Consider the following 15,028-nt stretch of genomic DNA (forward strand, 5'->3'; position numbering starts at 1 on the left):
GTTTATACTGAGAGTAGATTTGATGTTAACGACAGACTGTTCATAAATGGTAACTTGTCAAGTACTGTTTCAATTAGTGACACTATTTTTGTCTTAACTTCTTGATAGTACTAATCATCCTTAACTTTTGTGAAGGTAATTTATACACACACACATATATATATATATATATATGTCAAATGAAAAATATATGTACACACTTGAGATGAGATCGAGGAGTAAAACGTGTAAACGCTCTCCCCCCTATTCAAGGCAAGGAAGAACCACACGGACAGAACATTTTTATCATCCATGCAAAGAGTCAAAGACATCTTTTTGCATTATGTAGGCCTCTTTAAATACTCATTCCAAAAAGAATATATATAAATGAAACCAAATCACATGAATCAAACCCATGCATACATTTTCTTCAGGAAGATACAAGAGTTGTAATTTAGAACGCATAAAAAGGACATTACATTGATGGCATGCTCACTTATGTATTCATTGTTATCAAGAGTCAGAATATTTCGTATGAAATTGGCCTCGGATAATTTCTTAGAAATTGATTGAGTAAAATTTAAATACAATTTCTTAAATGTTGTACCTTAAGTTTGCCAATTAAATTCAATCATGTGATTATATTGACATACTATAAAGTTGGATTTTATTATTTGGTCAATATAACTACATGATTGAATTTAATTTTTTTTTTTAAATATAACATTGTCCTTTACTTGTCATTGCATTGGTCATCCAATCATATGGTTGAATTCAATTAGAAAACCTAAGAAACAACACCTTGAATCTGAGTTTTACCCTAAACTAAACACACAAGAAGAGGCACAGGGAATTTGAACCCTTGTGAGCCACTAAAAGTAATCCTTAGGGTATTATATTCCAGCTCCTGGCGGTGAACTTCACAATCTCCAGTAAAATAACAAAACAATAGGATGGTAAGGGATATCAACAAGAGTTCAAGACCTGTTAAGGTAACTCCTCAGACCTCAGTCAAGTTTGGCCATGAACTTTCCTCTTTCCCTGTTTGACTCAAATCATGACATCCCATATAACTTGTAAACAAGGGTATCATAAACGCAAACCAGAAGAGAATGCCTATTTGCTCCCAACAATTGTAACCCACCTTCTGGGGGGCTGGTTGGGTTGGGTTTAAGAAATTTGGCTGACTCCAATGCCACAACTCACAAGCAACCCTCTCATCATCATTCATTCATACAGTCCACTGTTTCCTAATATTAAGTACGCTCACTGGTTTTCAGATATTATATTAAAATGAAGAAGCCCAATGTTGGGTACCCCACTACTTGATACTACTAGGCAATTCAGATACAAGTTGAACTTCCCTTTGAAACTTTTGTTACCTCCGTAAGAAAACAGTCACATCTGAGCAACAGCACAATTCTCATGTTTACAGTAACAATTTCACCATCAAAAGACCAAATTGAAGAAGGTTCAAGTTTTAAGTACCACCTTACTAAAAAAAAAAGTTGTAACCACTACTACTTATGCAGCTTTAGCTGTTTCTCGCACCAGAGCAAGCTTAGCCAAAAGACCACAGAGCTGAAGATATGAACCAACTCCATCACAGATTCTCATATGGGCAAATCCAGTTTCCTGGAAACTCAAAGAGAACAAGAATTAAATATTGTAACAAAGACAAGACATTTGAGGAGTAGGAAGGATCATGGTCAGCATGATATCTGTACCTTCATGAATTCCAATTTTAGATACTCAGCCATATCATAGTTTTTGATGATGCGGAATAGGGTTGTGATTATGTCAGTGGGGGAATAGCCCAAATCATAGAGCTGCTTGAGACCAGAACAAGATTCATCAAATCTCCCTTCTAGTACATTGCGCACCATGTTCTTCACATGCAACGGATGAGGCTGATCGCAAACCTGAAAACCAATGACAGACATTATAGACCTCCCAAGCTATATATAGTGAAAGTAAATTACTAAACTGAGAAGGTATTCAGAGTCATAAACCTTGAAAACATTTTCTTGGTTGACAAAACGGAACCCACTGTATGTAGCCTGCAAGTTATTCAATGCCTGCCTCATGTCACCATCAGCAGTGAAAATTATGGCTTCAAGACCTTCCGGAACATAGGGAACCTTCATTGGTTACAAACGCAGATCAACCACACATTTCTATCTTTCTTCTAAATTTCTAATGCATAGCAATAGAATATCCAGATTTAACAAACAATAAACTACTATAAATTTTAACTACCATATAATCTCCTTTGTCATGGTTCTGTTGCAAACAAAATGAAGAATTCATTCAAAGTTCGCTCATATTAACTAAAATTGCCTAAATGCTATCTAAACAGATTCATACATTTTCCTATAATACCTGGTTGTTGATGTTCCCTTCAAAATCAAGCTAGATGAACTACATCTTATCTTGTTGCACATTTGACAGTGCAATAATATACAAGCATTCAAGTAGCTGACGCAAGATAAAACCAAAACTAACACCGAAATTGAAGAATAGAAAATAAAAAAAAATAACCTAGGAATCAACACCCAAGCAAGAGAGAACATAATCTAGCAATCAGCACCTAGAGTTGCCTAGAATCAGTGCCAAGCTATTTGAATGAAAAATTCCAACAAAAAATTTTATTACTCAAGAAAACTGTCTAACTGTTATTGAATTACAATTGATTTAAGAAAGTCCAATTATTGAATTACAAAAATAATCTTGACTCTAGGAAATTAAATAAAATACTAATAACCTTATCAAATAATAAGACCTAAAATAAAATCCAATTGACCAATAAAAATATAATTGAATTCTATATGTTGAAATAAAATTGTCTCTGCAGTTCCCATGTTAGTAGCTTAACCAGTTCATGATGATCAATCAAACATTTTAATGTGAGATCTTATTGGCAACAACTTTCAAGCTATATTCCTAATAATTTCTTCACTTTGAAAGAGAGTCAACATAATTGCTCATTTATGTTCCTTCCCAAAAAGAGTCAGCTTGGAACTTGAACTTTTCATAATGATCAAGCATCGCATGCACAAAAAGAGCAAGCAACGAAGATGGAGAGAGAGAGAGAGAGAGAGAAATAACCATCTATTAAAATAGTGAAATTTTTTAGGGTAATACAAAAATAATGGTAACCATAACACCAAAGCTCAACTAGATGTAGCTTCAAGGCATCCTAGATGTTTAAAAAGGGAGGCAGACTATACTACAAAATCATAATGCACTGATAGAAAGATCCTAGTCCCCCACACACCCGGGGGGGGCCCCGTGAAAATTAAAAAGATTAATGAGTGGGGTTGGTAATAGATGCATGAATGTAAGCATGCTTATACACACTGACACAGGTAGGGACAGAGAAACACATGCCTTCATTGAATACATGAATAAGATCTGATATTTCCAACCCTTTGGTGTGAGAAAAAACTTGAACTGAATAATTATACTAAAATAACCAAACAATTATAAAAATATATATCATGAAGCTTTATTAAATAAGGGATATATGGCTTTTGAAAAACCAGACAGAGAAAAGGCCTATTTTTTAGTGCCCTGAATGGATGCTAAATTAATAACTGAAAGCAATTTGCATTGACATTGATGACAGTAATGCTGCTATGCACCTGTGGCACATTATTTATTAAGGAAACTAAGCATACCTTTTCAGCTTCAACCACCACCATGAGACGACCAAGTATCTCTTGATCAGATAATCTTGAAAATCGAACAATAGCACATCTACTTTGAATAGGCTCAATAATTTTAGAAGAAGTATTGCATGCAAGAGCAAAACGAGTGGAGTTTGAATATATTTCCATTGTCCTTCTCAAAGCTTGCTGTGCTCCAGATGTCATGCTGAAAATTGAAAAGGTTATTGACAAATACAACATTCAATACAATTGCTTAGATGGAAGAAAATATACCAAAGCCTGAACAATATAACATCAAACAACAAACTACTATAATTCCAGATAGAAGCCTTTAATGATTGGAGAGTAAAGAGACATTATTATTAGAACTTACCTGTCAGCTTCATCCAAGATTACTACCTTGTGCCGCCCAGGGGGCAGTGTCACTTTCTTTTGAGCAAACATCTTAATCTTGTTCCTTACAACATCTATTCCCCTAAAAAAGACAAAGCAACAATAAAATATTTCAGAACCTAATCAAAAAGGCCCCCCCAGAAAAAAAAAGACAGGATACTAAAGCCTAGAAAATTTTACCCACCTGTCATCTGATGCATTGAGCTCCAAAACAGCCTCCTTAAAATTTGGTCCCAGAAGCTCATGTGCTAGTGCCAGTATACTTGTGGTCTTACCGGTTCCAGGAGGACCCTGAAATAAACAATGTAAAGTGGATGAGCAGCATCACAAGCCTTTTACTTTACGAACATGAGCAGAGAGCAATCATATGCAAACTTCCCAGTGGGTCTCTTAACAAATCTGATCAAATTGCTTGCTATTACAATTTCCACATAACCCAAACCCAAACACATTCATCAACTGAGTCCAATGCAACTATTTGGCTTCACTGAGTTGCCTTTTCATTTCAGAAACAAAATAATATAGCACATTACACACACCCTACATGCACACATGTACATACATACATATATACACACATAATGGCACAAACAAATGTGTGTGCCATTATGTGTGTATATATGTATAAAAGGGGTTTTTCTCCCCTTTTATATACATATTTTTTTTGTTTTTGCTTTTACTCTTATCAGTTGTGATGCTAAATCAATTAACAGAAATTTTAAAATAGAATAACAACAACAACAACCAAACCTTAGTCACAAATTTTGGAGTTAGCTATGATCCTAAACAGGCTAATGAGTGTCAGTCATATTTATTCTATTTGAATCAACTGAATCTTCCTCGCTGATGCATTAATTGAAGATGTAAAATAGAATAAGCAAAAAAAAATCTTAAAAAGTATAACTAAACAAATCAAAATCCAAATATACATGAATGCTGATAAAGTTTGAAATTGCAAAAGAGAATTGCACTTCCCAGAAATTTGATTTCTACATACTGTAATTTCAGTGACTGAGAGAGACTGAAAAGAAAAAACGTACGGATAAGATGAGGTTGGGCATGTTGCCGTCGCGAGCGATGACTTGGAGCCTGGACACGGCATCCTCGTTGCCCACGATGTCGGCGACCCTGTTGGGACGGTACTTCTCTACCCATGGCATGTCGTAGCCACTGCTCGAGCTCCCTCCAGAAGAAGAAGAAGAAGCAGCCATTTTTGTGTGAGAGAAAAAGGAATTGCTATAAGAACTAGATTTATAAACAGATTGGGTTGCTATGTTATGCTAATAATGCTTTTGCTCTGGATTCGGAAACCAAAACCCCCATACCACCCCCCAAATGGCAAAAGGCCAAAACCCTTTCTTTTCGATTTGGAGGGAAATTGCACAAAAAGATGGGGAAAAACCTTTTCCTTTCAATGTTTTTCTTTTTAAGGCCCGACAAAACGTTCCAATTATGCTTTATAAACATTCTCCATTTTTTTTTTTCCTATTCTATATTATATATATATATATATATTTCCCTTAATAATAACCTTGCAACTCAACTACAATTTGTGTTCATGTATTGGGTTCATGTCGTATCAACTCATTCTTATTTGATTATATAAGTCAACACTAATTCGACATGTTTATTAAACGAGTCAAAATTTCTCAACCCTAAAACAACTTATTTATTAAACGAATCGGTTATGTTAACCTATTTATTAGATTTTATTAAAATGTAAAAAAAAAAAAATTTATTAAAAAAACAAATAAATATTTTAAATATAAAATTCAAAATTAATGAGTAATTGCATCACAAATAATTATTCAAAATTAAAGTATATCTCAGTATCACAAATAATTATGGGAACCCAATCAAGTTGGGTGGAGGACTGGAGGTGGTGTTTTGAGAAGCAACAATGGTGACTAGTTAGGTGGTTTTGCGAGGAAGCTAGGCAGTACATTGAGCACTGTGGTAGAACTTTGGGCACTAAAGGATGGGCTCACTGTGGCAAAGCAAATGGGGATTAAAAACATTTGTATTGAAATGGATGCTAAGTTTATTGTACAAATTGTTTCAAAACCTTCAGTGATCAATTTAATGCTTGAACCTCTATTAACTGAATGTAGGAACCTGATTCAAACATTCCCTAACTTCTCGGAGGTGCACGTGCTTAGGGAGGCAAATGACTGTGCTGACCGCCTAGCAAGGATGGGTGTTAAACTTGATGTAATAGATTTTCATTTTTTGTTTAACCCACCGGATGTGGTGGTTGAGATGCTGGCTAGAGATAAAGCTGGTCTTGCTTGTTGTAATAGACTTGTTGTTTCTTAGTTAATACCAAGCGTCGTTTACCCAAAAAAAAAAATTTCACAAATAATCAATCATAATATGTCAAAGAAAATGAATCACAACAACTAATAAGTTTATATACCTAGAGTTTGAAGAGTATATTGGTAAATTTTATTTAATTAAATGAGTCAAACGAATTCTATAGGTTGAACACTAACCCAACTCATTGATCAAATGGGTTTGTCGTGTCAACCCAAATAGGACACGAACCCATTAAGACTCAACCCATAACCTACTAATTTCGTATCATGTCAGGTTCACGAGTCATGTCCAATTTTGTCACCCTTGCTCAACGTCCCCTTGTAACTATGGAATTATTACATTTAAAAAAAGAAAAAAAAAAGTGGTATCTTTCTTGACAAATGGATACACGTTGATTAACTTATTAATTGTTAAAATCATTGTTTTAAAAACTAAACCAGACCGATCGATTCAATCAAGAACTGAATTGGAGAAAAAAAAAACAGGTCAAAATCAAGAACTAAATTCAATTATAGTTCTTTTACCATTCCGGTTTTTTAAATCATTGTTTATGATTTAAAAAACTTCGGTTTATGATTGTTTTATGATTTAAAAAACTTCGGATTTAAATCATTGTTTATGATTTAAATCCGGTTTTTTTTTAAATCATTCTTTTATCATTGTTTAGGATTTAAATCATTGTTTAGAGTCCCGTGGTCTTTGAAAAATAGAAGCTCCAAACTGCGGTATCTCTTGCAAGATCAATCCTTTCATCTGAAATAACAAATTTTTGTAGAGACTTCTATTTCTTTGTTATTTCCTCTCATTTAGTATTCCCACACCCTTCTCCTTTTCTCATTTGCATTTATATCAACAAATTGTTGTAAAGTAAGAATGGCAACAGGTCAGATTCGGGCCGGGTTTTTTCATACCCGGACCCGACCCGCGGGCCAAGGCCCATGGCCCGAACCTGGCCCGTTTACTAAGCGGGTTTTTTTTTTTCGGGGCCCGAACCCACCCCCCCGGAGCCCGCGGGGCCCGCGGGCCCGTTAAGGGATTGGGCCCAATTCGTGGCCCAACCAAAATTTTTTTTAATTAATTCTTCAATTTTGAAAAAAAAAAAAAAAAAAAAACACAAAACATAAAACAGAATTAAAACACTAGAACACGCATGATCTGATCTTAGGCCATGACCATGTTAAAGCCCATTTAATATGGGCCTAAAAATTGAAAGCACCCGTTCTAGTAAGCCCATTATACACCTCCCCTCCACTCCTCCAAATCAAATTCCAATCCCTCACAGTCGAAACGAACTGTGTTCCCTTCTGTTAGCGTTATGGCTTCCAGATTGCTTTTCTTCGAAAGGCTACCAAAGCTTCTAAAGCTGAACTCTTCTTTTTCTTCTTCTTCTTCTTCTTCTTCTTCTTCTTCTTCTCAATCGATTCGTAGATTCCATTTTCTGCTTCTAGGAAGTTCGAGACCTCTCACTCTTTCCGAGAAGACCGCTCATCGGTTTCCTGCTTCTAGAACCCAGAAAAACCCAAATTAATTATCCAACCAAAATTTGAATAAACCCAGAAATTTTCTTTGAATAAACCCAAAATATCTTTGAATAAACCCAAACCGTCTCTAGCAAACCCAGAAATATCTTTGAATAAACCCAAAATTTCTTGGGAAACAAACACACAAATCCAAACACCATACAACAATACAAACCCAAAAACACCATTCAGTCTGTGAGTATCACAACCTTCACTCCATAAACCACAGTTCAATTTGTGAGAAGAGAAATTGAGATAAGAGAGAGGCGAGATTAAAGAGAGTGTGTTAGTGACTGAGAGTGAGTGAGGGCTGTGCAAGTGTGAGGCCGTGTCGGATTGAGGGTGTGTCGGAGTGACTGAGCTGAGGGAGGGAGGCGTGAGGCAGTTTCGGAGTGACTGAGCTGAGGGAGAGAGGCGTGAGTGCTGAAGAAAATAGAAATGAGGGATTAGGGATTTAGGGTTAGATTATAGGTATATATATAGAGAGGGTATTTTTGTAATTTCCGAGTACCGGGTTTTTATCTGAGCCGGGTTTCGGGTCGGGTCTCGAATTTTTTTAAAAAACCGGACCGGACCCGGACCCGGACCCGCTTCGGGTTTTTTTTAAAACACATACCCAATTCTATTTCTAATCGGACCGGGTAAAATCCGGCCCATTAGAGTCGGGCCAGACCGGGTACCCGCGAGTCGGGCAAAAATTGCCATCTCTATTGTAAAGGCTTTAATTTCCTTGGATCTTTTTCCCTCTGTATTTTATGTACCCTTCCCTTTTCAATACCATCTTTGTGTTGTAATTCCCTTCAAATGGATGCATATTTGGAAGAGATGTGGAGAATGTTTCGTCTCTCAGATGAAGGGAAAGGAGTGATGACGGTCAAGTCAAATGAAGTAGCTATTTCACAACGTCAAATCCAGTTTTGTGCTCAAACCACAAACTAAGAAAGATTTCAACAAGTAGGCTTTCAAGTCTAATATTTACCAATTATGGCGTGGATCACAAAGTTTTGCTATCCAATAAGTGGGAAGCAATTTATTTTTGTCCATTTTTGCTAGTGAAGAAAGTCTAAAAGAGGTGTTTAATAAAAATCCTTGGTCTTATGACAAAAAGACTTATTCTTCTGAAGATTCAAGATGATATGAAGCTCTAAAATTCTCTATTTTGGATTCGGGTTTTTAGTATTCTCCATTTTGAATCCGGGTTTTTGAGTTTAATAGGTGTTTAAATAGTTGTTAATGATGGGCAAACTTTTATTTTGACAAAACTAAATCTTTTGTATTTAAAAAATCGTGTTTAAAAAACCTAAAAAAAAGAGAGGTTAAAATGGATGACAACGCGAACGAAATCGTACTAAAAACTGAGGACCATGTGTCAATTGACAGTTGGCCCAAGGCTCTTTGTATGTTGATCAACAAATTGAGCCTCATGCCAAGTGCCGATCAGCACTTGGCCAAGGCCTTCCCTATTTTTATAATTTTGCAAATTTGACGTTGTTTTCACACCAATTTGACATCGAATTGATGTGACTTTTTAAGATAATTTCAACTCTGTTTTGGATTTATAGATTATCAAATCAAGACATTAATTGAATTTTTAGTAGTGTAGGTAGAGATTAATGTGATTTTTAGTACTCAATCACTACAACTTCTTTTAGTTAATATGATTTATCGAGAAAGACAACTATATTACACTAGGGCCATTCAAATAATGTTTTACCCTTTGTAATATTTAAGCAGTGAGATTATTATTTTTAAAATTTTATTTTGTACACAGGAGCATTGAATTAATTTTTTCTTTTACTTGTCAAATCAGTCATAAATTCATTTTTCATAATCCGTGGCATTCAACAAACATCAAAGATTGGTATTTTGGTCTACCGACAAAAATCGCAATTATTATAAGTGGATGCTATAAGTTAAAATTTTCTCTAAGAAAAACAAATATTGAAGCCCATTTGAATTTTTACATATTGATTTCACAAATTATAAAATATTGTAAATGCATTTGGTATACTAGGGAGATTCGATCAATATTGAGCCCCGTTTAAGTCTATAACTTGTAAATAAACACACTTGTATACCAGGGGCATTCAATCAATGTCGAACCCCAGATGTATTTGTTTCATAACATGTAGAAATTGTCAATTTAGCTTGTATGTAATAATTTCATAGCTTGTAAAAATTGTTTGTAAACTAGAGGGCATTAGAAAGTTGCAAATAAAGAACATTTCGTATACTAGGGGCATTTGATTTATAACTTCAATTTGACTTACGCGTATATAATTCAGTTGCTTGTAAATGAACTAGGCTAATACTTTTGTGACTTGCTTAATCAATTGTAAATGAATGAACTAACATTTTTTTTTCTTTGGCTTGTAAAATCCATCAGATTAACATAAACTAGGGGTATTGGAAAGTATCTGATCTTGCAACAAATTTTCAGTGTGAAAACGGGTAGAGTTTCCCCGGTTTTCATAGATACCAACCTGTATACACATATTCTACGCAGTAAGCAAGTTCTAATTGTTCATCACATTAAATAACTAACACAATCTAAAGAAGAACAAAAATCTTTTGTTTTGCAGGAAGTGGAGAGAGTCAAATGTTTTCGTCTTCATCAGAAGGGCCTCGGGTTCTCCTACGAGATGACCTCCTTGTATTACGACTTCCAGAAGCCCCTTCATCACCCCGCTGTGATCGTCTTGGACCAGCTCCAACTCCAAGCCTTTCAAACAATCCCTCCATAGTCTGGATGTGAGACCGTGCACTTGCCAACTCCGCCCTCTGCAAAGTGAATAATCTAAGAACCCAACTTCACAATTTTTAAGGACTACTTTATGCAAGAAAACATAAAGCAGCCAAAGATTACAAAAAAACAATAACTATGTACAAGAAAGAAGCGAATCTACAAACATAGGGAGAGATTCGCTAGATGTGAGTCCCCAAACTCAAGACCAATCAACCAAAATGCCAACAAAGGAGGCAAGAACAAATTTCAAACATGGAATCTCCAGAAGGCAAGAGGGGAAAGAATATACCAACGAGAAGTTTTGAGCTGATTGTGTATAAACAGTTTGTTGTAGTGATTCAATCATCAGCAGACTCTCATCAACAAGATCAGTCCCAATCTGCATGAAGAGAACTGTCAGGCATGCACCAAAAATGAAAAGCACAAGATGAATGCAAGACAACATACTGCCACCTGGCCCGTCCATGGAACATTTGGAGCATGTTCAGGCCTGTCAAGTCGCATATATCCAATAGAGCCATCTTGATTCATCACTCGGCATGACCATGAAGGAAAATGAGGGTACCTCTCCTGGAAAGAACCATTGGGGCCCTCAACATGACTAGAGGGTTGAGGAGCAATCCCCTCAGGCGATGAACCTTCAGAATCAGAACCCTGTTCTGCAGTTCCCTGCAAGACAAGACCGTTACTATACATGACCAAGGCACCGTTAAAACAACTCACAGTCTCTCCACATAGATGTGCAAAGCGCCCCTGCAGGCGCCTCTGAACAAATTCTCCATAATCTCCAGCCACTCCCGTGGCATCACTTCCAGCTAGAGCTGCTTTCAAGTCATCTCCTTCCAATAGACCTCCTTTTCGCATCGAGTCAGGGGGGTCTTGTGGCAAGAGGGGAGGGTATTTGTGATCCACCTGTGCCAGCACTCGATCACCCAGGTACCAGTACCTCCCCAATGGACATTCAAATAAGATCTTACGGTGGTTCAAGGTAAGTCCAGAATATTTATTAGAAATTGGAACAGCCTGCCAAGGGTCTAAGTTCATCTGCAATATAAAAAGAACTAATTCATCCAAAAAATGAAAAAGAAAAAAAAAAAAGAGCAAACCAAAACAAAAAGAAATAACCAAAAGAAAGCCTTTTTTTTTTTTTTTTTTACTCACATTCGTCTCCGTCAAGCTCTCAATTATCAATCGCCAATCTTGCAATGTACGCTTCTTGCCCCCACTAACCCTATTCCTGGAAGACCAACGAAAAAATCTTGGAAAGACCTGAGCCTTAGAATTATGAAGCTTAGGACCAACCCCAAAGTACTCATACATCCAAATCTGAAACACAAAACACAACAACATCAAGCTCAAATTTCCCAAACTTAGAACATAAAAATTTGAGAAACCCAAAATTTACCTCCCAAGTAAATAGCGGACCACCCAAATTGTTCATTGCACACCGAGAATACTGGACCATATAATGGAGTAAGGTTGCGTAAGTCATGCCTCCCCAATCATACTTCCCAATATCATCCACATTCTCCAAAGATGCCAGGTAACGGAGACTGACTGTACTCCCTGTGTTTGGGGACAGCACTTGGCCAATGAGCAGAAGCATGAAACTCCGTACACACATTTCCACATCCTCAATTCCCCGAAGATGTTTCACAAGCCATGACAATTTCACATTCAGCTCAGACCCTTTAGGAGGTAACCCCCCTAATAAACGCTCCACATCACAGTTGGTGAGATTGTCATTCACCTCTATACGCTCTCCCCCAATTCTCAAACCTGTTATCACTGCAAAATCGTGAGGCGTCAACATTACCTCACCAATACCCGGAAAATGAAATGTGTTCGTAGTATCCCAAAACCTTTCCGATAAAGCTATGATAAGGTTGATGTCCTTGTGCTCAACGATCCCATCATTATATATAGAAGTCAGAAAATGATTCAAACCAGCAGCAGAAATCTTGGCCTTAACCTCAGGACCCATAACAATCCAACAATTACGAACGTCTGAAAGGGACCCCCTAATTTTGTAAGACGTAGGCTTCTAACAACAACAAAAACACAAAAAACCAACGTAAAAATCAGAAAAATTTTCCAAATTGCAAAGATAATGTCAGAAACAAGTACAACAAGGAAATACAAAAACAGAAAGAAGCAAGCAAAGAATTCAGTTCTTGATTCAAAAAAAGAGAAGAATAGCATTGTCCTATATCGATCATGGTCAAGACTTCAACTAAATACCCCTCCACTAAAAAAAAAATTCCCTAACAAACCAAATTAATACGACTAAACTCGTCCAAGAACACCACCCATGGACATGGCTCATGCAAATAAAAATGCCCATGTCCTTTAACACACTTTTTACAAACACTCTCTAAGCATTAACAAAACCATTGTACAACATACAAAAGCAATCACACACTTCCAAACAACAATCCGAGACATGTAATTCACCGAAAAGAAAGATGAACTTACCCGTTGAAGGGCTTGTGAAGACATGTGGGTATTTTTGTCTTGAAGGAGATCCTCATTGCTATTCCAACTCTTTGGTTTGTATCTCTTGCCACATCTGCCATCAAAGGAAATAAATTTTGAACCCCCTTGTGAAGAGGTGGAAGCCATGGAAGTGGTAGGAAGAAAATGTATTTGCTAGGAGAAGTTGATATGGGAGAAAAATTGAGATTTTTTAGGAAAACCCACCTGAATCTCGATAGATAATGATGGAAAATCATCAAAATTGTGAAAAACTCTTTAGATTAAACTGATTTGGAGTATAAAAAAGAAAAGAGGAGGCTTGAAAATGGTGGAAATTGGAGAAATTAAAAAACGGCTGAAAAATAGACCAGAAATCAAATTCTGTTTTTTTAAAACAAATGGGCTGCCATTCCACATTGGGAGCCCCGAATGGCTAGGCCCGCTAAGTCAGTTGACCCGGTAAAACGGGTCAGCCCAAATAAAAAATATTAAAATAAGTGAGGAAGGAATGAAGGATTTGAGAAAAATAAAAAAATTGAGACGTTGGGTGGGCAATACAAATACAATTTAACACCTTCTAAAAATAAAAAAACTACAATGTAACACGTTGGTAAAATTTTAGAGGAAACAATGGTTCTTGTAATTGCCAATCCAATAACTTTGGGTGTGGTGAGTTGGTAGGAGTTTTAGACTAGGTTATATTTGTGGGTTTAGGACTTACTTTGTTTAAGTAGTATGCTTCCCAAAAATTTGATGTCATGACGTAGATAGCTCTAACGCACCCAGGGTGTCCCATGTTATGAATTTTGCATGTTCAAGTGGACCGAGTCAATAATCACACATTTAAAACTTTTTTTTTTGTTAAAAAAAAAATGCCAATCTAATTGTCAAGAGTTAAGCCTCCACAAGTATAACTACTTGTAGGGTATAGAAGGTAAAGACTAGAATTCAAGACTCTATAAAGGAGTTTTACAGATATACTCACTTAAATTAGTTAGGCTAGATTTGAAATTCTATATTTTATATAAATATAAATATAAATATATATATATATATATATAATTTAGAGAAAAAAAAAAAAAAAACACTAAGGGTGTAATGAAATTTTTTTAAAAAAATATTAAACAAAAAAAAAGGAGTACAAAAGAAGCAAATACATCATGATGAAGTAAAAAAAAAAAAGAATAAATGCATGTTTGGTAGATTGTAATAAACACTGTAATGTGATAGTTGTTCTTATGGTTTAGTTATTCTTTAGTTTGATTATGTTTTTATTACAAGGAATAGTCATTCCTTATGAATAGCTATTTTTCAAAATAAAAAATAAATATTAATATTTAAAATGTTGTATTAGCTATTCCTTAGTAAGTGCAATAATTTCAAAATTTAATATATTTTCAAATAAACAAACTTTCCATATACATCTAACAATTGTAAAAATAAAAAATCATAAAAAATAACACATATCTCTCTTAAATTTAAAAATAATAATTTTTAAGGAGATATAATTGTATGAGTAAGATATTTTCTAAAATAAATGTTAAGTTTTATTTTAATGTTATAACTCACAACCAAACTAAAGAATAAGTTTAGTTATTACATTACAATACACTTTATTATTAGTAATAAATATTACAATTCATGTCGTAATCTCCTTTCAGTGTACTAAACATACCCAAGTGGGGTAAGTTTTGTAGATTGTAAGAGTTTTAAAACTAACAAAACAATAATCCTATTTTGTAGGAAGTTAATGAGTAAAAGTAGAAATTTAAATCAACGTAAAAGTAGGAGTTTATTAGAAGTAAGAATACATTTCAATGTAAAAGTAGGAATTTATTATTTTTGTCAGTTTATTATTTTAACCTCATTTTTAAGTTTTAGGTAAGACTATTTTTTACCGTAAAAAAAAAAATAATAACTAATTTTCT

General features: G+C 35.3%; 2 protein-coding genes across 7 annotated transcripts; both read right to left on the bottom strand.

The window, feature by feature from the left end:
- Nucleotides 1-1,327: 1,327 nt before the first annotated feature.
- On the bottom strand, nucleotides 1,328-5,479 carry LOC111999495 (replication factor C subunit 2). The gene is made up of 7 exons (XM_024031621.2): nucleotides 5,084-5,479; nucleotides 4,228-4,334; nucleotides 4,024-4,125; nucleotides 3,660-3,855; nucleotides 1,992-2,120; nucleotides 1,707-1,901; nucleotides 1,328-1,614 (listed from the first exon to the last, which is right to left on the bottom strand). The coding sequence occupies exons 1-7, from the start codon at nucleotides 5,252-5,254 to the stop codon at nucleotides 1,504-1,506; spliced, it is 1,011 nt and encodes a 336-aa protein (XP_023887389.1). The 5' UTR covers nucleotides 5,255-5,479; the 3' UTR covers nucleotides 1,328-1,503.
- A 4,833-nt stretch (nucleotides 5,480-10,312) lies between these two features.
- LOC111999500 (uncharacterized) lies at nucleotides 10,313-13,453 on the bottom strand. Of its 6 annotated transcripts, none has more exons than XM_065766114.1 (7): nucleotides 13,326-13,453; nucleotides 13,101-13,194; nucleotides 12,031-12,666; nucleotides 11,787-11,951; nucleotides 11,073-11,669; nucleotides 10,915-11,004; nucleotides 10,313-10,660 (listed from the first exon to the last, which is right to left on the bottom strand). In XM_065766114.1, the coding sequence occupies exons 1-7, from the start codon at nucleotides 13,355-13,357 to the stop codon at nucleotides 10,475-10,477; spliced, it is 1,800 nt and encodes a 599-aa protein (XP_065622186.1). In that variant the 5' UTR covers nucleotides 13,358-13,453; the 3' UTR covers nucleotides 10,313-10,474. The 6 variants fall into 6 exon arrangements, with proteins under 6 accessions (XP_065622186.1, XP_023887398.1, XP_023887395.1 ...); XM_024031630.2 differs by having other exon boundaries at nucleotides 12,031-12,669; XM_024031627.2 differs by having other exon boundaries at nucleotides 13,101-13,449.
- Nucleotides 13,454-15,028: the final 1,575 nt, after the last annotated feature.

The sequence above is a fragment of the Quercus suber genome, unplaced genomic scaffold (assembly GCF_002906115.3).
Source record: "Quercus suber isolate HL8 unplaced genomic scaffold, Cork oak 2.0 scaffold_681, whole genome shotgun sequence".
In the NCBI taxonomy this organism is placed as follows: domain Eukaryota; kingdom Viridiplantae; phylum Streptophyta; class Magnoliopsida; order Fagales; family Fagaceae; genus Quercus; species Quercus suber.

Coding starts and splice junctions, on each gene's coding strand:
- LOC111999495 (XM_024031621.2), bottom strand. CDS start 5,254: ATGGCTGCTTCTTCTTCTTCTTCTGGAGGGAGCTCGAGCAGTGGCTAC. Junction 3,856..4,023: donor ATCTTGGATGAAGCTGACAG/GTAAGTTCTAAT, acceptor TTCAATTTTCAG/CATGACATCTGGAGCACAGC. Junction 1,615..1,706: donor TAAAATTGGAATTCATGAAG/GTACAGATATCA, acceptor TTGAGTTTCCAG/GAAACTGGATTTGCCCATAT.
- LOC111999500 (XM_024031626.2), bottom strand. CDS start 13,247: ATGGCTTCCACCTCTTCACAAGGGGGTTCAAAATTTATTTCCTTTGAT. Junction 12,670..13,100: donor CTTCACAAGCCCTTCAACGG/GTAAGTTCATCT, acceptor TGTTGTTGTTAG/AAGCCTACGTCTTACAAAAT. Junction 11,670..11,786: donor AGAGCTTGACGGAGACGAAT/GTGAGTAAAAAA, acceptor TTTATATTGCAG/ATGAACTTAGACCCTTGGCA.